The sequence below is a fragment of the Lynx rufus genome, unplaced genomic scaffold (assembly GCF_022079265.1).
Source record: "Lynx rufus isolate CCGP_SWC_20201006 ecotype Redwood Valley unplaced genomic scaffold, mLynRuf1.p SCAF_2, whole genome shotgun sequence".
NCBI classification, from domain to species: Eukaryota; Metazoa; Chordata; class Mammalia; order Carnivora; family Felidae; genus Lynx; species Lynx rufus.
The window spans coordinates 201,191,741-201,213,955 of record NW_025814834.1 but is presented as its reverse complement, the minus strand read 5'-3'; the positions used below and the strand labels follow the sequence as shown (position 1 = coordinate 201,213,955).

Sequence of the window (22,215 nt, the reverse complement as noted above, 5' to 3'; positions counted from 1 at the left end):
TTGTTTTTCGCAGCCGTCATTTGTTGAAGGAATATTAGGGCTTTGGCACTTACAAACTTGGTGACATAAGTCACAGTATTTGACCTTACTAACCTTAGTTTCCTAATCTGATAATAGGTTAAATAATATGCTCTTCACAATGTATGGTTAGTTGTGGCAATGATTAAATCCAGTAACCAATGTCAACCTCCATAATGTAGTGCTCAGAAGTGTTAGTTTACCATTTTTACCTTCAGGTGTTAGTGAAATAATCCAGCGTATGTGGCTAAACACTGCAGCTTGTGTTAGATATGGCTTTTTGCATTTACCAAATTAAGTGTTAGCATACGCAGGTATGTCTGTGGATAAAAATTCATCAAGCTGTATCCTTAATATTTAAGTACTTCGACTATATGTAAGTTAGTTATATCATTAAAAAAGAAAAATCAGTATGCAAGTTGCACCTTCAGTTGGGACATGTGGTTAGCTGATATTTTCATGTATTATATGCAACACAACATGTGGGGTCATTACCTATCATTTTGTAATCCCCAAGGTCATTTAGTGGTTATTGAGCTTGAGCAGGAAGAGAAATACTGTCAAACATTTATTTCAAATTTATTATTTTAGTAAGCAAAATTTTCAGAACTATTTATTTTTAGGGAAGGTATATTCAGTCCTAAACTATTACTCCTAATGTTATTAATTCCCCCTGTGTATAGATCTCATCCTGCTTTGGATCTGCCACTTATAGGTAGGAAATACTACAGTTTTAGAGCAAGCCGTGAAATGTGAGAACAGTCGGTACTTTTGAGGCAAGCCTGTCTTGAAGACATATCTTTGAGTCTACCTCCTTTCCCATCAGTGTGTAATGCACAACCCTGACGTTTTGTGCATGATTACATCTACAAGTTCTACTCTGGAGTAGGCTCCCAATCTTCTATAGCTGTGAATCTGGAGAGTTATAAAAAAGCTCAACGGCAGGAGAAGTAGGTGTGGCCTTTCGGGGCGGGCCACACAGCAGCCCGAATGTAGTTGGCAGTCTCCTCCCCTTCCTGCACTTGAGCTCTTCACAGTGTGCGCTCTGGAATGACAGGCATTCCTGTGTGAAGAGAGCCAGCGTGAAGACATATTTGTAAGAACCACAAGTGCCCAGGCTGGGATACAGGGAACAGAAACTCCAGCAAATTAACTCACCTCATGCTTTTTCCCGACGTTTGGCAGTGACACTGAGAGAGGAGTGCATGTCTCTTCTTTATGTGGATTTGTCTTTTTAAGTTTTCTTTGGTCCGGGACAGTTTGTTGTCGTGAGACACATCAGACAATTTAATCATGGGGCAAGCTGACGTCTCCAGACCGGTAAATCCAGATGCAGTTGGTGAGTAATAGAAGGCAAAGAAATTTTGACAGAGGCAAGGCAGATGAAGATGTGAAATTGAATATTTTATAGGGAGTTGACCAGGAGGATTTTGTTGTTTATAACTTTAGGATGTGTACAACTTTGTGAAGAATGAATGAAACGTTGTAAGTTGTTTTTCATTCAATTATATTAATTTGCCACTCATAGTTTTGTTTTACTTGAGCCCTTCGGAGTTTTTTTTTTATATAATAGTGTAGGGAAACTATCTATTAATTTCTTGCCCTTGCAGAAGAGAAGTGCTACAGGAACTCATATTTACAATTCAATGTTTTACTAGCGTGTTGCAGGACTTGGTGTGTATATGGTATGGAGGTAGCACAGCTGATTTCTATAAATGGGACTTTTTTCAAGAATTGACATAATTTCTTAGACTCAGTTATATATACATCCTCCAGATAAGTCTCAGGCTTTTCCCATTGTGCTGGTGTTTCCATTTCTCGTAAGGCAGTTCTTTGATATAAACATTTCTCAAGTCAGTGCTTTATATTTGAAGTGTTTTTGTCTAAGAGATAGCTAGAGAGCAAGCTGGTAATTACAAGTGTAGCTTAGAGTTTCAAGGCTTATAAGTGAAGTGGAAGTCCATTGTCACTGAAGACTCATTTTCCCAACCGTGTGGAGTTTTGTATAAGATGAAGATGGAAAGGTGGGAAAAATAGTTTTAAGTGGGTATTTGTTAAAGGGTTGAAAATGTAAGCAAAGTGGGGGAAAGCCTATGAATCCTTTCTTGATATTACACTCTTTAAAAAATGATTTATACCTTCTCTTTGATTTAGGAAGTAGCAGAAAACGTGTTCAGTCCTAGGCTGCTCTTTTTTCAGAAATGAAAAATGTTGATGACTTTAAAGAAAACATTTAAAGTGTGGGAACACAGGTAGCATTCCCAAATATCTCGTGATTTAATATTATTTAGTTTCTAAAAGTGTGTTTCCCCCCTGAGATCTTGCCAGATGAAGTTCCTACAAAGTATTTTTCATGTTTTACTGAAACTGAAGCACATGGATCACAAAGTGAATCACAGAGCAACAGATTTTTAGGACCAAAGTCAGGACTTGATTCACTTCACCTTGATCATGAGAAATTTTTAAAACTTTCTTTTATTTTTAGTGAAATTTTTCATAAATAGAAAAAAGCATAGACAAAAAATACACAAAAATATAAAGGATCCTTTGGGCCACTGCCCAGCTTAAGAAATGAAATTAAAAACAGAGATATCCCGCTCCACCCCTCTCTCTATGCCCATGCCCGCATTCCCTTGTGATGACATTTTGTTTCTTTGGTCCCAGAGGTAACCACTCTCCTGAAATTGATAAATTCACTTTTGGGTCACTAACTTCTCCTGTAGTTCTTCATTAATAAGGATAAGGATCTAAACAATGCTAGGCATTTATCTATGAGATGGAAATGAATGGTATTTGAAAACCAAGAAATAGGCAAAGAGATATAAATTACTGATAGGATATAACTTACTTAGGAAGAATGCCCATCTAACATCTATATACAAAAATATTTCATCTAAGTAGATAAAGTTTGATATTTTTGTTTGATAAAAAGTGAGCCTCAAATTCATCAATTTTTCTGTCTACCAATAGTCCTAAAAGCAGAACTAGAAATCACTCAGGCACCTAAGATTTTTATATTCTCTCTAGATTTTTTTTTTTTTTTTTTTTAAGAGAGTGAGCACAAGCAGGGCAGAGGGACAGAGGAAGAGAGAGAGAATCTCAAGCAGAGATCATGGGATCATGACCTGAGCTGAAATCAAGAGTCAGGTGTTCAACCAACTAAGCCACTCAGGTGCCCCTGTTCTCTCTAGATTTAATTTTTGGGTTTTATTTTCTATTTCCTAGATAATTCATAGGTGGCTGTAAGCTATTTTAATGGAGACTATAGTATATTTCTTATAATTCAGGATTTATTCTATTTGAGTAAATCAGGGCCAGGTCATGAAGGGTCAACATTGACACCTTTGAGAACTATGCCATTGCTTTATTTTATTTTATTTTATTTTATTTTATTTTATTTTATTTTATTTTACTTTATTTTTTAAGAATTCTTTTTTTTTCAGATTTATTTTATTTATTTAAAAATTTTTAAGTTTATTTGTTTATTTTGCAAGAGAGAGAAAGAGCACAAGCAGGGGAGAGGCAGAGAGAAGGAGAGGCAGAATCCCAAGCAAGCTCCGTGCCATCAGCACAGAGCCCAATGTGGGACTCAAACTCCCAAACTGTGAGCTGAGATCAAGAGTCGGATGCTTAACTGACTGCACCCCTTTTATTTATTTATTTTTTAATGTTTATTTTTTAGAGAAAGCACGAGGGGCAGGTGCAGAGAGAGAGAGAAAGAGACAGACAGAGGATCTAAAGTGGGCTCTGCGCTGACAGCAGAGAGACCGACGTGGGGCTGGAACTCATGAACTGCAAGATCATGATCTGAGCCAACATCAGACAATCAGCTGACCACCCAGACGCCCCAAGATTTCTTTTATTAAATTTATTTTTTTGCACTTTTTTAAAAAGTTTATTTATTTATTTTGAGAGAGACAGAGACAGTGCAAGTGAGGTAGGGGCAGAGAGAAGAGGAGACAGAGAATCCGAAGCAGGGTCCACACTGCCAGAGATCACAAAACTGCTAGATCATGACCTGAGCCAAAACCAAGAGTCAGACGCTTAACCAACTGAGCCACATAGGCACCCCAAGATTTTTTATTATTGTTTTTTTAATATTTATTTACTTTTGAGAGAGAGAGACAGAGCATGAGCGGGGTGGGGGGTTGGGGGGGGTGTGGGGAGCAGTGAGAAAGAGGGAGACGCAGAATCTGAAGCAGGCTCCACGCTCTGAGCTGTCAGCACAGGGCCCGATGCAGGGCTCAAACTCACAAACTGTGAGATCATGACCTGAGCTGAAGTCAGACGCTTAACCAACTGAGCCACCTAGGTGCCCCTAGATTTATTTTATTTTTAGAGAGAGAGTGCACGCATGAGCAAGAGAGTGGGGCAGAGATACAGAGAGAGAGAGGGAATTTTATTTTTTATTTTTCAACGTTTATTTATTTTTGGGACAGAGAGAGACAGAGCATGAACGGGGAAGGGGCAGAGAGAGAGGGAGACACAGAATCGGAAACAGGCTCCAGGCTCTGAGCCATCAGCCCAGAGCCCGACGTGGGGCTCAAACTCCCGGACCGCGAGATCGTGACCTGGCTGAAGTCGGACGCTTAACCGACTGCGCCACCCAGGCGCCCCATTATTTTTTATTTTTGAAAGAGCAAAAATCTTAGGCAGGCTCCATGCTCAGCACGGAGCTGGAGGTAGGGCTTGATCTCATGACCACGGGGTCATGACCTGAGCCAAAATCAAGAGTTGAATGCTCAAGCCACCTGGATGCTCCACTACACCTTAGCTTTAAAGGCTTTTACCAAACATAACTGTTTCTTCATGAAATTGAAGAGGCATTTCAGTGGATGAGTGTGTGGAAAGTCTTATCAGATTCTTTGGAAGGATAAATGTACAAAGTAAATTAAGATTTAAATCATTTGTTTACAGTTCTAGGCCTATAATATAGTAATTCGTTTTAAGCTTTAAAATTGATGGTATTGGGGCACCTGGCTGGCTCAGTTGGTAGAGTAGGCAACTCTTGATCTTGGGGTCATGAGTTCGAGCCCCATGTTGGGGGTAGAGTTTACTTAAAAAAATTAATAAAACTGATGGTTCTAAGTTTAGCAAGTTAAGTGAAACAAAATTAATTACTGGGTATATTGAATATATTTCTTATTATTTAAGGCACTGTAAATGTTTTAGTGGATGCTGATAGATATAAATCATGTCTATGCCCTTGAGAAGTTTACTTTCTAGCTGAGAATTTAAATATTAAAAGAAAAAATCCAAGATATTTATAAATTTAAGATAATGTATATTCTTAGGGCATCTGGCTAGCTCAGTCAGTGGGACATGCAACTCTTGATCTTTGGGTTGTTGATTTGAGCCCCATGTTGGGTATAGAGATTTCTTAAAAATAAAATCTTTAAATAAAAACAAAACAAAAAAACAGATAAGATGTATTTCTTTCTTAGTTGACCATAGCTTATGTTGGATGTCCAGAGCTGTTAATTAAGAAGAGTCTGCTTTCAAATAAATAACCTTTGCATGGGGAATCATATGCACGTAGATAAGGTGTTATGTCAGTATCCATCTAGAGTTTTACCATAGGACCTCTCTAATAATTGGTGAGTTAATCAATTATTTAAATCCAGAGTAGGAGTTTATGCTGTAGTGTCCATTCAGGGGAATAAGCAATTATCCTTAGTAGTTCATATAAATTTTTTTTTCCTCAAGTGAAATATGTCCATAGGAGAAGCCTGTATATTTACTCAGAGAAAATGTTCAAGTAGTAATACTTTGTAGTTCTTGATCAATATAAAAGCTCTTTCTGTCTTCACTAAAATACTGTGTATCAGATTAAAGCAGCCAGCTAATTATTAGCACATGTCCTTAAATTAGGCACAAGACCAAATAATTTTATTTTTTTTTCAATATATGAAGTTTACTGTCAAATTGGTTTCCATACAACACCCAGTACTCATCCCAAAAGGTGCCCTCCTCAATACCCATCACCCACCCTCCCCTCCCTCCCACCCCCATCAACCCTCAGTTTGTTCTCAGTTTTTAAGAGTCTCTTATGCTTTGGCTCTCTCCCACTCTAACCCCCTTTTTTTTTTTCCTTCCCCTCCCCCATGGGTTTCTGTTAAGTTTCTCAGGATGCACATAAGAGTGAAACCATATGGTATCTGTCTTTCTCTGTATGGCTTATTTCACTTAGCATCACACTCTCCAGTTCCATCCACATTGCTACAAAGGGCCATATTTCATTCTTTCTCATTGCCACGTAGTACTCCATTGTGTATATAAACCACAATTTTTTTTTTTTTATTTTTTTTTCAACGTTTTTTATTTATTTTTGGGACAGAGAGAGACAGAGCATGAACGGGGGAGGGGCAGAGAGAGAGGGAGACACAGAATCGGAAACAGTCTCCAGGCTCTGAGCCATCAGCCCAGAGCCCGACGCGGGGCTCGAACTCACGGACCGCGAGATCGTGACCTGGCTGATGTCGGACGCTTAACCGACTGCGCCACCCAGGCGCCCCGAAACCACAATTTTTTTATCCATTCATCAGTTGGTGGACATTTAGGCTCTTTCCATAATTTGGCTATTGTTGAGAGTGCTGCTATAAACATTGGGGTACAAGTGCCCCTATGCATCAGTACTCCTGTATCCCTTGGGTAAGGGACCAAATAATTTTAATAAACTGTACTCTACCATTTAGTCTAGAACTTTGTTTCTCTCTGCCTTTCTATTCTCTTATCTCTAGGTTTGTGTTTTTGTTTTTTCCTTTTTGACCCTTCATATATTTTTCATTCAAAAATTAGCCTCTTTTTTTTTTAACTTTTACATAGGAATATATTGCTTTAAAAGGTACCGTATTATAATATTTTCCTCTTTCCTACATTCGTTTTCCATCACCTTTTGATTCATTTTGCTCTAAAATTCATAGTTACGGGTTCTCAAGCCCATGATGATGGAGTAATTTGGGGCAAGGTGATTTAGAAATATAGGGTAAAATCAGTAAGGAGAATGTTGGATGGATAAAATTTAATGTAGGTATATAACAATATTAACATAGGAATAAATAATAGATGGGTTAATTAAGAATAAACTACTTCGTAACCCTTTGAAGAAAAACTTGGCATTATTTGGTCATGAGAGTTATCAGAGACATTTTTTCATACTTACCGAGGTGTAACAATAAATGGTTTCCTCCGGGAAAGAAGGAACAGGCACACTTTCCACATGTAGTCAGGAATGAGGAGGAAGCAGTAGAATAGGAGTCTGACATGGACTCCTTATAATAGGGTTTTCTGTTATCGAATGTGGCCTGCCAACCACAAATTATTGACCCTTCTCTCTGCTCCAGTGGATTTTCTCAACAGCCCCTTTTTCTCCTTGCAGGAAAACTTGGGAAAGTTTAAGCCTTTTTTCCATGAGAGAATCTATATTTTCTGGCACCTCACTATAAAACCTTCCTCTCAACTTGGAATTTTTATCAAAAAGTGTACACATTTTGATTCAGTCATGGCCAGAAAACTATTTTACCAGAGTTGGAATCCCAGACCTAACTGTACCTGCAGGTGCAGAGAGAGACTTTCTCCCTATCTTCTCCAGTGCTTTGCCCAATTCTATTTCCTGAAGGTCAGAACCTTGCAATATTTCCAAGGGAAGTTATGGGCCTGCTCTAGACAAAGCCTGCTTTGTTCAGTAGTGGCAGATTTTGCTTTCTGTAATTTTGTTGTAGTTTTCTAAAACAGTTCTTTAAATCCAATAATAATCCTCTTTTAGAAGGCAAAAATGAGTAAGTGCAGTAGTGTAAGTACCATAAATTAATGTTCTCCATTTACAAGGTTTTGATGCTGTTAAAATGCTTGTATAAACACAAGATCTGTTTCAAACTCAGTGAGCATTAAAAAAAAAAAAAAATCCCAGAACTATTAGATTATAAAAATAACTGATCACAATATATGTAAGGCAAGTCATGCAAGTCATGCTTAAACTTAAAAAAGGATAATTAACACTTTTTTTTTTTTTTTGAGAGATGGTGTAAGTGAATGAGGGGCAGAGAGAGAATCCCACAAGGGGCAGGGAGAAAGAGGGAGGGAGAGAGAAAACTGGGGCTCACTGGAAGCAGGGCTCATGCCCACCTGATGCAGGACTTGAACTCACAAACCGTGAGATCATGTCCTGAGCTAAAGTCAGATGCTTAACTGACTGAGCCACCCAGGCGCCCATAATTGATACTTCTTGATAATGGAGTGTGTATCTTGTTGCATAAAACTATAGATTTTTAAATTTTTGACAAAAAGCTGGTTATTATAAAGGATTTATGGGTAAAATGGGAAAACTTTATACACTTTAAATCTAAACATTTTAAAACTTAATAAGGTACAAGAAATAGAGGTGGAACTAAGACCCGATAATTTTGTTACTTACTATAAACAAGCCTAATGAAGGGGAGAGGGTAGTGAAGGCTGTATTGAAAACTAAGTTTTCACTGACTCCAGTTGCCTGTGCCTTACTTTACCTTCCAACATGGGTAATTCAGAATTGGTTATAGGGGTGCCTGGGTGGCTCAGTAGGTTGAGCATCAGACTTGATTTTGGCTCAGGTCATGATTTCACGGTACATGAGTTCGAGCCCCTCATTGGGCTCTGCACTGATAGTGCAGAGCTTGCTTGCGATTCTCAGTCTCCCTCTCTCTGCCAGTCTCTCTCTCTCTCTCTCTCTCTCTCAAAAATAAATAAACTTTAAAAAAATTTGGTTATAAGTCAGGGGCACCTGAGTGGCTCAGTTGGTAGAGCATCTGACTCTTGATTTAGGCTCAGGTCACGATCCCAGGACCTATGTTGGGCTTCTAAACATGGAACCTGCCTAAGATTCTCTCTGTCTCTCTCAGAACACCTGGGTGGCTCAGTTGGTTAAGTGTCCAACTCTTGATTTCGGCTCCGGCCATGATCTTACAATTTGTGAGATTGAGCCCGACATCGGGCTCTGTGCTGTCAGCACAGAGCCTGCTTAGGATTCTTCCTCTCCCTCTCTCTCTCTGCCCCTCCTCTGCTTGCTCATTCTCTCTCTAAATAAGTAAATAAACATCTTTTTTTAATTTAAAAAAAGATTCTCTCTCTGACCATTTTACCTGCTAGCATTCTCTCTCTCTCTCTCTCTGTCTCTCTCTATCTCTCTTAAAAAAAAAAAAAAAAGGGGCGCCTGGGTGGCGCAGTCGGTTAAGCGTCCGACTTCAGCCAGGTCACCATCTCGCGGTCCGTGAGTTCGAGCCCCGCGTCGGGCTCTGGGCTGATGGCTCAGAGCCTGGAGCCTGTTTCCGATTCTGTGTCTCCCTCTCTCTCTGCCCCTCCCCCGTTCATGCTCTGTCTCTCTCTGTCCCAAAAATAAATAAACGTTGAAAAAAAAAAAATTAAAAAAAAAAAAAAAAGAATTGGTTATAAATCAGATTCAGATTTCTGATAACAAACATTATCTTTGACCTATGGCTTTTTGTTTAACCCTGTTTTATCCTTATCTCTAGCAAGTAATGTAGGTGTAATGTATAACTACAGCTAATAGTTAATGAATACTTTATCTGAAGATGAAAAGTGTTAAGTAATTTTTAATAATAATATACATTTGGGGGTACCTGGGTGGCTCAATCAGTTAAGCGTCCAACTCTTGAGTTCAGCCCAGGTAATGATCTCACACTTCGTGAGTTCGAGCCCTGTGTTGGACTCCATGCTGACAGCGGGGAGCCTGCTTGGAATCCTCTCACTCACTCTCTCTCTCTCTCTCTCTCTCTCTCTCTCTCTCTCTCAAAATAAAAAATAAACTTAAAAAAATATTACATGTTTATTAAAAAATCACCCCAGAAATTCGTCTGGAACAACTAAACTGGAACTAAAAAACCTGAATTAATATCAATCAGGAAAAATCTGAGGGTTGAAGAAAGAAAGTAATAGAACTCTGCATAATACATGGTATAAGGAACAAGTCTAGGGATGTCTGGGTGGCTCAGTCATTTGAGCCCAACTCTCGGTTTCTGCTCAGGTCATGATCTCATGGTTTATGAGACTGACCCCTTCATCGGACTCTGTGCAGACAACATGAAGCCTGCTTGGGATTCTCTCTCTTTCCCTCTCTCTCTGCCCCTCCCCCCTCAAAATAAATAAATAAACATTTAAAAAAAGGAAGAAGAAGCCTATGAAGTATGACGTGCTACAGCTTGAGTGAGGGAGCAGGTAGTTTAAATACCAGGGCATAGTGTCAGGGTACTCCTGAAACCAGAAATTCCAAACTAATTTGATTGGTTATCTTCCTCTCCCAACCTCCACTACCTCCAAAAAACACCAAGATCTCCAACTCTGACATACTTTCCTAGTGGGCTACATGACTCAAAGAAAAAGGTATTTTCTTTAGGACACACAATCATAAAACTATAACCAGCATCCTATACCCAGTGTTCTGGCAAACAAAGGGAAACTACCTTGTTTGGGCTCTCATGGAAAACAGAATGGAGCCATAAGGCCATTTTTAATTCCATAACTAGTTTAAACAGAAACAATGGAGTATACAAATGTGACTCCAAGTCTGTATTTCTTAATTTATTTATTTTGAGGGAGAGAGAGAGAGAAAAAGTGCAAGTGGGGGAGGGGCAGAGACAGGAAAGAGTGAGAATCCCAAGCAGGCTCCGCACAGTCGGATGCTTAGCTGACTAAACCACCCAGACTTTTTTTTAATCATTAAATTTTCATCATTAAAAAATTCTAAAGAGATGATTTCTAGATTCTTGAATATACTTTTTTTTGTATGATTTTTTCATCTGTCAGTTTCTCTTTCTATTGCAGTTTTGTAAGCAATGCAATTGAATTTTCTTCCTGTCATAGTAAGAAACCTGAATCACTGAATCCAAGAATGCTACAGAGAGTAGTGGCTTCATTAGATCTGTCAGCTGCAGGCATCACGGATTTATGCATACATTCTACACCTGAAAAATTTACATCTGATGAATTTAGGTCATCATTAAATTTGGTCTGTAACTCATTTTGCACAAGGTTTTACTCATGGCAAACAGGGGTGGGCAGTATGCTTAAAAGAATATGGGAGTAGGGGCGCCTGGGTGGCTCAGTCGGTTGAGCGTCTGGCTTCGGCTCAGGTCATGATCTCACAGTTTGTGAGTTCGAGCCCTGCATCGGGCTCTGTGCTGACAGCTCAGAGCCTGGAGCCTGTTTCAGATTCTGTGTCTTCCTGTCTCTCTCTCTGCTCCTCCCCTACTCGTGCTCTGTCTCTCTCTCTCTCTCAAAAATAAATAAACATTAAAAAAAAATTTTTTTTAAAAGAATATTGGAGTAGAAAGTATTGTTTGGGTAATCCAAATCCACTCGCTTTAACATGTATTACTGCTCCAAATATCGAGGATATATATCCTTGAGTAGTTTCAGACTGATTTTCTTTTTTTTTAATTTTTTTTTTTTCAACGTTTATTTATTTTTGGGACAGAGAGACAGAGCATGAACGGGGGAGGGGCAGAGAGAGAGGGAGACACAGAATCGGAAACAGGCTCCAGGCTCTGAGCCATCAGCCCAGAGCCTGACGCGGGGCTCGAACTCACGGACCGCGAGATCGTGACCTGGCTGAAGTCGGACGCTTAACCGACTGCGCCACCCAGGCGCCCCATCAGACTGATTTTCATGTGGGAAATAATGCATTTTTATAGGAACATAGGTTTAGGGAGAATTGTTTTCTTTTGTGTACTTATGTATGTGCTGGACTTGATTTTGACTCTAGCCATGATCTCACAGTTTGTGGGATGGAGCCTCACATCTGGCTCCACACTGTCAGTGCGGAGCCTACGTGGGATCCTCTGTCTCCCTTTTTCTCTGCCCCCCTGCTCGCTCATGCTCTCTCTCAAAATAAATTTAAAAACATTTAAAAAGCGCATTAAATATAAATGGACTAAACACTCTAAAGGACAACAATTGTCAAACTAGATAGAAAAACAAAATCAAGGCAAAAGTTTCATTAGATTGACACAGGGAATTTCATAATGATAAAAGGGTATTTTAATAGAAAGATATAACTCTAAATTTCTATATATCCAATAACATGGCTTTAAAGTATAGGGGCTCAGGGTGCCTGGGTGGCTCAGTTGGTTACGTTACCTTGGCTCAGGTCACAATCTTGCGGTTTGTGGGTTTGAGCCCTGCATCAGGGCTCTTTGCTGACAGCTTGGGGCCTGGAGCATGCTTCAGATTCTGTCTCCCTCTCTCTGCCCATCCCCCACTTGCACTCTGTCTCTCTGTGTCAAAAATAAACGTTAAAAAAATTAAAATAAATAAAGTATAGGAGCTCCTGGGTGGCTCAGTCATTTGAGTATCCGACTTCAGCTCAGGTCATGATCTCACAGTTTTGTGAGTTCAAGCCCTGCATCGGGCTCTCTGCCCCTCCCCCTCTCTTGCTTTCAAAATAAATAAACATTTAAGAATATATTGGGGCGCCTGGGTGGCGCAGTCGGTTAAGCGTCCGACTTCAGCCAGGTCACGATCTCGCGGTCTGTGAGTTCGAGCCCCGCGTTAGGCTCTGGGCTGATGGCTCAGGGCCTGGAGCCTGTTTCTGATACTGTGTCTCCCTCTCTCTCTGCCCCTCCCCTGTTCATGCTCTGTCTCTCTCTGTCCCAAAAATAAATACACGTTGAAAAAAAAAAAATTAAAAAAAAAAAAAGAATATAAATAAATAAAAATTTTATAAAACAAGGGCACCTGGCTGGCTCAGTCAGAGGAACATGTGACTCTTAATCTCGGGGTTGTTCCTTCTAGCCCCACATTGGGTATAGAGATTACTTAAAAATAAAATCATATTTTTAATTTATTTTTTTTAATTGTTTTTAAATGTTTATCTTAAAGAGACAGTGTGTGAACAGGAGAGGGGAAGAGAGAGAGGGAGACACAGAATCCAAAGCAGGCTCAACGCTCCAAGCTGTCAACACAGAGCCTGACAGGGCTCGAACTCTCACAAACCGTAAGATAATGACCCGAGCCAAAGTTGGATGCTTAACTGACTGAGCCATCCAGGCGCCTCAGAAGTAAAATATTAACATATATGTATATGAAAAAAAAAATTAATAGAACTAGAAAGTGAAAGAGACAAATCCATTTTCCTAAGTAGAGATGTTAACATTCCTCTCTCAGTAATTTTTAGAACAAGCTGACAAATCAGAAAGGATATTAATGATTTAGACAACGTGATTAAACAATTGACTTAATGGCATACATAAAACACTACGTTCAACTGCATAAGATACCATGTTTCTAAAGTGCACATGGAACACAATATAAATCTGGAAAAAAAATAACTGCAAACTTTTTCATTATTTTTAACTTAAACTATATCTGAAACTAAGACGCAAAGGAAAGACCCTTACAGTTAGTTCTTCTGTAGGAATACTTATGCTTAAGTAGGAAACACTGAATGATGTTAGGATTTTCTACTTTGTTTTTCTTCAACAAAGAATTAGGTTACATACAGAGCAGGTCTGCCTGTCTCTTTGAACATGCATACCATTTCCAGATAATAATCTGGGATTGGGTTTAACAAACCTGGCTGATCATAGGAATCACTTGTGAAGATTTTTTAAAAATAGATTTCTGGGTTCCACCACCTGGAGTTTCTGTATTTTGAAAAGGTAACTGGGCTGATACCAAGTATTTGAATGGATTTAGAAGTTACTGTAATGATGCTGTACTTGTCATATGGAGGGGAGGAGTGTGGAGAATATAAGAATATATGAAAATGCTATAAGAATGAATGAATTTGGGATAATAATTAGGTCAGGGCTGGGTGGTTCAGTGGCTGAACCCCCCACTACATAAGGCAAGAGGCATATATGCTTCTAAAAGTTTTATAAACATGAAAAGCCAGCACATTTGTATAAAATATCAAAGAAAAAGAGCTGTTCTCTCTCATTTTTTAATTTATTTTTTTATTTGAAAAAAAAATTTAATGTTTATTTATTTTGAGAGAGAGTACAAGCAGGGGAGGGGCAGAGAGAGAGGGAGAGAGAATCCCAAGCAGGCCCAATGCAGGGCTCAAACTCATGAACCATGAGATCATGACCTGAGCTGAAATCAAGAGTCAGACACTTAACCAACTGAGCCAACCAGGTGCCCCTTTCTCTGCTGTTCATATTCAGTGACCATATTCGGTAACTTTCTTTACACGAAGAAAGAGGAGGGCTATTCTTAGCAGTAGATGTGATGGCAGACATATTTGTTTTTATTATAGCTATTGGTATTTTCCACACACACTGTACTTCTGAATATAAACTAAACTTGTCTTGAGTTCATATGGCCAGCAGACATGAATATGTTTGAAGATACCCTGATTTTACTGTTTTGAATATATAAGAGAAAGGGGACACATAAATCCATTGTATATAAGGAAGAATTCAAAGGGATGAACTAAGTTCTACCTCTGAAAGTGGTTAGATACCTGGCAAGATAGACAGTAAGCCAGATTGGCTGTTTCATTCAAGGACTTGTCTGTGAATCCACTCTCACCTAAAATTCCTGAAGATTTCTGGCTGCTTTTCCTTGTAAAAAATAGCACCTAGCACTCACGTCTTCTTTCATATTGTTAGTTGTTTTGTTTTTTGAGTTTTTATATTATCTTCCTTAGTGCTTTTAATCAAACAAGCATTTTCCTGTGTGTCATTTGGAGCTGAGTGAAGTTCATTCAGTAGGTGGGTCAGCAGGACATTTTCAAGTTTCAGTCTCTCCTTGCCTCTAGCAAGTAAGGAGACTATGGACAGCTTATGGTACTTAGCTCCATTTCTGAAAGTGTTATCATTAACATATGTTAAATATTATATTGTATGGTATATCTGAAATGTCTTGAGGTCTCATTGACATCTCATGATTGGGAGAATACGGTCTTAAAGCATTGGCTCTTCAAAGCAACACCACGTGGGGTGCCTGGGTGTCTCAGTCAGTTAAGCGTCCGGCTTTGGCTCGAGTCACGATCTCGCAGTTCGTGGGTTTGAATCCCACGTTGGGCTCTGTGCTGATAGTTCAGAGCCTGGAGCCTGCTTCAGATTCTGTATCTACCTCTTTCTCTGCACCTTCCCCACTCATGCTCTGTCTCTCGCTCTCTCACTCTCTCAAAAAAAAAACATTAAAGAAGCAACACTAGAGGCGCCTGGGTGGCTCAGTTGGTTAAGCGTCCCACTTTGGCTCAGGTCATGATGTCACCATTCGTGGGTTCGAGTCCTGCATCGGGCTCTGTGCTGACAGCTCAGAGCCTGAAGCCTGCTTCAGATTCTGTGTCTCCCTCTCTCTCTCTGCCCCTCCCCCGCTCACACTCTCAGAAATAAATAAGCACTTTTATAAAATAAAAAATAAGCAAGCAAGCAACACATGTATTTGCCCATGTGCCACCTCTGGGGCTCCATCCCAGGCACCACTGGGGGAATTTCTGTCACAGGAGATGTTCTGATGTCCGTGGCAAGTAAACTTACAAAAATATGGTCCAGCGTTAGAACAATGAGATTCTCTTGCATATCATGGAAGTAATTAAAGTAGTAGAGACTCAGGATGTGTTCGAGTAAATCCTGTACCTGAAGAAAAGAGGCTCTGTCCTCTCCTCTCAATCTGTTGCACTTCAGTAACCAGGACCCTGTTTTGCCTGTCATCAATACACAGTCAAATAATGCATCTAGCAGTCACTGCTGCACTCTAAACATGACAATTGTGTAAAGTCTGATTTTCATCAGCAGGCTTCCCTAAGACTCCCGTTTATCAACCAAAAAAGATTGAATTTTGTAAGTGTTTCTTAACAAAAAATTAGTGCTTGTTGATTATGTATTTTCTTTTATGAAAAAATATCTACAGTATTAAAGGAAATAATTTTTGAAGTGCATATGTTATGCCCGTTTATCCTCCCCAAGAAGAGCGTTATTTGCTTCAGATGTGAAATTGTGTACAATAAACATGTTAACTTATTACATGTGATAATATACTGTGTGGTCCTTGATGTATTTCTGTAAAGTAAAGGTTCCACTTTAATTTCAGGATGGTTATTCCACATGACTCTTTTTTTCTTCTCCTCTAGACTTCTCCAGAGAACCCTGGGACAGTAGGTGGAGTGCAAAGCTGTATTGTGTTGCCTTCCTGCTTTTTTTGTTGCTTTCCTGCTTTTATTTTTTTCTATTATTATTATTATTCTTGGCCCAGTCTTGGCTGCTCCTTTTTCTGCCACTAAAGCTAACTAACTAAAACCCTGCATGTGTGGTCATTATGAGAAACTCATGGCCATTCGTTTCAGTCCTGCACATACACCATGTCAGTTATGTTTCTTGTCATATCCTTAAGATCAGGATTGTCCCTAAAGCAATATTGTCATAGGCAAACTGGAATCTCACCTCTGATTTCCAAAAAGATTTCATTTAAAAAGAATTTTTTTAAGTTTATTTATTTATTTTGAGAGAGAGAGAGAAAGAGAGAGCACGAGCACGAGCAGGGCAGGGACAGAGAGAAAGGGAGAAGATTCCAAGCAGGCTCCAAACTGTCAGTGCGGAGCCTAGTGTCAGACTCGAGCTCACAAACTGTGAGATCGTGACCTGAGCTGAAACCAAGAGTTGGACACTTAACTGACTGAGCCACCCAGGAGCCCCAAGATATTTCTTTTTTTTTTTCATGTTCATTTATTTTGAGAGGGGTGCAGAGAGAGAAAGGGAAAGAGAGAATCCCAAGCAGGCCCCATGCTTTCGGTGTGGAGCCCAACGCGGCGCTCAACCCCTCAAACTGTAAAATCATGACCTAAGCCGAAATCAGGAGTCAGATGCTTAACCAACTGAGCCACCCAAGTATCCCCAAAAAGATTTCATTTTCAAGCACTCTCTCTGTAATGCTCCAGGCCCCATCCAGCGCTCCAAACCTAGGGTCTTGTGAAGGAAGAAAATAATCTGAAAAACAGATACAAGTAAGGTGTTAACACTTACTGTGTTACCCCCTCTGAACTGTTAATGTCCTGAGAGAGGAGGGCAGAGGGAGTGAAGTGTTTAGTAGAGAATGATGACTCCCTCACTAAAGATGGAACCCCCTGCTTCAGTGACATGGGAGGCAGTAATGTTAGCTGGGGAGGGCCTCCCCCACGCCAAGAGGATGACAATGGCAACAGCAATAGGCCGCACTGGGGCCAGATCTCATGCATATTGAAAAGACATCCACATTTGTGTGTTTGTGTGTGTGTGCGCACGCATGTGTGAGTACGCACGCCTTTAGAGGTTTTGAGCTGGTTATGATCATCTCATTGAATTTTTGTCCTAAAATGATGTCAGCTTGGTTTGGTTGTTTTTCCCTGTTAGTTATTTATCTGTTACGGATTTTGATGTTTGGTGTCCATGTGATGATGTCCAGGAATCTGTCTGCATGATTGTTTATCATTGCTCTGATCTTTTCCAACTACCACAGGAAGAGAGGGGAAGGGACCTTATAGAGATTATCCTGAAATAATAAATTGGCTGTTCCTTTCCCTGTGTGCCTTTCATTGTATCACAGAAGAAGCAGGCCAGCCCACCGCAGACCCAGGCATGGTCATGGACAGTGTGGAAGCAGGAGACATGACGCCTCCCACCAAAAGGAAGAGCAAGTTCTCAGGCTTTGGCAAAATCTTCAAGCCCTGGAAATGGCGGAAAAAAAAAAGTAGTGATAAATTCAAAGAGACATCAGAAGGTGAGATACTAAGATTTAAATATATGTTCTGAGTTAAAGAGTTTCTTATTTTAGAAGTACCTAACTTTTTTATTCTCTTCCCAAGCTATTAGAACCCCCTATTTGAAGAAGGAATTCAAGCTTTTAGAAATAAAACCCAGCGGTCACTCACTAAGCCTTATATACTGTAGCCTCATCCCCAGATTGCTATTTTAATGGGCTTAAAGTTTATCAAGTGATGAATAAGGATAGTTCCTTTTGGAAACGCTGCTTTCCCAATAACACAGGATATGAAATAAATTAAGTTTAAATTTGAAGTTAGTTTTCCTGTTCTTTCTTTCCAGAAGATAGAAAATTGAACCACATTATTCTTGTGTCTGTCAAGTTAGAATGCTTAACGTTGACCTTTAACTGCCACATTGCTGAGTGTTTTCCAATTTAATGTTAGTTTTAGAGCGGAAAATATCTATGCGAAAACCGAGAGAAGAGCTCATTAAAAGAGGGGTTCTTTTGGAAGACTCTGAGCAGGGTGAGTTTGTAAATAAACTACATATGTCTGTCTCTGTACACTTGTTGTTTGATCCTGACTAGGTTTGAATTTTCTTTTGTTATTGATATTGTTGGGAGGGAGAAGAGATTCTTTAAAACTGTTCATGCATCTGGAATTTTTTTTTTTTAATTTCTATAAAAAGAGAAAAAACAACTCAGTGAAAGAATCTCCAGAAGCACTGGACAGTTCGCTAAAGAATACATACAAATGGGGGCACCTGGCTGCCTCAGTCAGTGGAGCATGCAACTCATGATCTCAGGGTCGAGTTCCACCCTCATGCTGAGCATAGAGATTACTTAAAAAAAATTTTTTTAATAGTTTAGCCTAAACTATCTATCCGTGAAACCTGGAGGTATGCATACCTATGTGCCAGCATGTCCAGAACTTGGTATATACTCAACAAAAACATGTATACATGGGTATCAGGAGAACATATACATACAAATATGCTCGTAGCAGCAATATTTACTAACAGTAGAACAAAATTGGAAAGAATCCAAATGTCTACTGATAATAAAACATAAAAACAATTTGTGGAGGTGCCTGGGTGGCTCAGTCGGTTAAGTGTCTGACTCTTGATTTCAGCTCAGGTCATGATCTCATGATACCTGAGATTGAGCCCTGCGTTGGGCTTTGTTTTTTTTTTTTTTTTTTTTTTTGTTGTTGTTGTTGTTGTTTTTATCTTTTTTTTTATTTTATTTTTTTTATATATGAAATTTATTGACAAATTGGTTTCCATACAACACCCAGTGCTCATCCCAAAAGGTGCCCTCCTCAATACCCATCACCCACCGTCCCCTCCCTCCCACCCCCCATCAACCCTCAGTTTGTTCTCAGTTTTTAAGAGTCTCTTATGCTTTGGCTCTCTCCCACTCTAACCCCTTTTTTTTTTTTCCTTCCCCTCCCCCATGGGTTTCTGTTAAGTTTCTCAGGATGCACATAAGAGTGAAACCATATGGTATCTGTCTTTCTCTGTATGGCTTATTTCACTTAGCATCACACTCTCCAGTTCCATCCACGTTGCTACAAAAGGCCATATTTCATTCTTTCTCATTGCCACGTAGTATTCCATTGTGTATATAAACCACAATTTCTTTATCCATTCATCAGTTGATGGACATTTAGGCTCTTTCCATAATTTGGCTATTGTTGAGAGTGCTGCTATGAACATTGGGGTACAAGTGCCCCTATGCATCAGTACTCCTGTATCCCTTGGATAAATTCCTAGCTGTGCTATTGCTGGGTCATAGGGTAGGTCTATTTTTAATTTTCTGAGGAACCTCCACACTGCTTTCCAGAGAGGCTGCACCAATTTGCATTCCCACCAACAGTGCAAGAGGGTTCCCGTTTCTCCACATCCCCTCCAGCATCTATAGTCTCCTGATTTGTTCATTTTGGCCACTCTGACTGGCGTGAGGTGATACCTGAGTGTGGTTTTGGTTTGTATTTCCCTGATAAGGAGCGACGCTGAACCATCTTTTCATGTGCCTGTTGGCCATCCGGATGTCTTCTTTAGAGAAGTGTCTATTCATGTTTTCTGCCCATTTCTTCACTGGGTTATTTGTTTTTCGGGTGTGGAGTTTGGTGAGCTCTTTATAGATTTTGGATACTAGCCCTTTGTCCGATATGTCATTTGCAAATATCTTTTCCCATTCCGTTGGTTGCCTTTTAGTTTTGTTGGTTGTTGCCTTTGCTGTGCAGAAGCTTTTTATCTTCATAAGGTCCCAGTAATTCACTTTTGCTTTTAATTCCCTTGCCTTTGGGGATGTGTCGAGTAAGAGATTGCTACGGCTGAGGTCAGAGAGGTCTTTTCCTGCTTTCTCCTCTAAGGTTTTGATGGTTTCCTGTCTCACATGTAGGTCCTTTATCCATTTTGAGTTTATTTTTGTGAATGGTGTGAGAAAGTGGTCTAGTTTCAACCTTCTGCATGTTGCTGTCCAGTTCTCCCAGCACCATTTGTTAAAGAGGCTGTCTTTTTTCCATTGGATGTTCTTTCCTGCTTTGTCAACGATGAGTTGGCCATATGTTTGTGGGTCTAGTTCTGGGGTTTCTATTCTATTCCAGTGGTCTATGTGTCTGTTTTTGTGCCAACTGCGTTGGGCTTTGTGCTGACAGGGCAGAGCCTGCTTGAGATTCTCTCTCTGTCCCCCTCTTTCTGCCCCTCCCCTGCTTGTGCTTCCTCTCTCTCTCTCAAAATGGATAAACATTAAAAAAAAAAAAAAGAATATCCAATAGAAGAAAAGATGGTTTCTTCAACAAATGGTGTTGGGAAAACTGGACAGCTACATGAAAGCTGGACAGCTACAGAAACTGGACCACTTCCTTACACTATACATAAAAATAAATTCAAAATGGATCAAAGACCAGGGGGCGCCTGGGTGGCTCAGTCAGTTGAACATCCAGCTCTTGACTTCAGCTCAGGTCATAATCCCAGCTTTGTGGGATCAAGCCCCATGTCAGGCCTTGCAGTGAGTGTGGAGCTTACTTGGGATTCTCTCTCCCTCTGCCCCTCTTCCTGCTCATGTGCTCACCCTCTGTCTCTAAATTTAAAAAAATTAGAAAAAAAAATTAAATTAAAAAAAAATGGAATAAAGACCTAAATGTGAGACCTGTAACCATAAAATTCCTAGAAGGGAATATAGACAGTAATCTCTTTGGCATCTCCTATAGAAATATTTTTCTAAATATGTCTCCTTTGGCAAGGGAAACAAAAGCAAAATTAAACTATTGGTACGCCACAAAAATAAAAAGCTTTTGCATGTTAAAGGAAACCGTCAACAAAACAAAAAGATAACACACCAAATGGGAGAAGATATTTGCAAATGATATATTCAGTAAAGGGTCAATATCCGATGAAATATGTAAACAACTTCTACAACTCAACACCAAAAAAACAAATAACCCAGTTAAAAAAATAGGCAGAAGACATGTATAGACATTTTTCCAAAGAAGACATACAGATGGCCAACAGATACAAGAAGATACTCAGCATCACTAATCATCAGGGAAATGCAAATCAAAACCACAATGAAATAGATACCATGGCATACCTATCAGAATAGTTAGAATCAAAAACAAGAAATAACAGGTGTTGGCAACGATGTGGAGGAAAAGGAACTCTCATACACTGTTGGTGGGAATATAAACTGGTGCAGCCACTATGGAATACAGTATGGATGTTCCTCAGAAAAATAAAGATAGAATTACCATATGACCCAGTAATTTGTCTACTAGGTATTTACCCAAAGAAAACGAAAACACCATTTCAGAAAGATACATGCACCTCCATGTCTATTGCAGCGTTATTTATAATAGCCAAGGTATAGAAACAAATGTCCACCCATTAATGAATGAATAAAGTATACACACACATACAATGGAGTATTAGCCATTAAAAACAAATGAAATCCTGCCATTTGCAGCAATGTGGATGGAGCTAAGGATATAATGCTAAGTGAAATAAGTTAGAGAAAGACATACCATATGATCTCACTCCTATGTGGAATTTAAGAAACAAATGAACAAAGGAAAAAGACACACCAAAAACAGACTCTTAAATATAGAGAATAAATTGGTGGTTGCCAGAGGGGAGGTAGGGGGTTGGGTCAGTGAAATAGGTGATGGGGCTTAAAGAATACACTCATCACGATGAGTAGAGTATAGAATTGTTGAGTCATTATATTGTACACATGAAACTAACACTGGATGTTATTTAACTTGAATTTAAAAATATATTAAAAAAATTTTTTAAAGAACTTTCAGGGGCGCCTGGATGGCTGAGTGGGTTGAGCATCCATCCGACTTTGGCTCAGGTCATGATCTCACAGTTCTCACATAAGTTCGACCAACCCACGTTGGGCTCTTTGCTGTCAGCACAGAGCCCACCTCACATCCTCTGCCCCCTCTCTCTGCTCCTCCCTCACTCGCAGTGTGCCCTCTCTTTCTATCTCTCAAAAATAAGTTTATTTATTTAA

General features: G+C 39.6%; 1 protein-coding gene across 7 annotated transcripts in view; it reads left to right on the top strand.

Annotated features, from left to right (window-relative positions):
* The window catches only part of PHACTR4 (phosphatase and actin regulator 4), a 103,679-nt gene that overhangs the window by 56,268 nt on the left and 25,196 nt on the right, over nt 1-22,215 (top strand). For 2 of the 7 annotated variants that reach the window (XM_047085367.1, XM_047085368.1), the window contains exons 3-5: nt 16,091-16,114; nt 17,539-17,712; nt 18,140-18,220. In XM_047085367.1, coding sequence (XP_046941323.1) covers nt 16,091-16,114; nt 17,539-17,712; nt 18,140-18,220 — 279 coding nt within the window. Of the gene's footprint in view, nt 1-1,074; nt 1,358-16,090; nt 16,119-17,538; nt 17,713-18,139; nt 18,221-22,215 lie in introns of those variants that run through there. The other 5 variants (XM_047085371.1, XM_047085372.1, XM_047085369.1 and 2 more) reach the window with 3 other exon arrangements.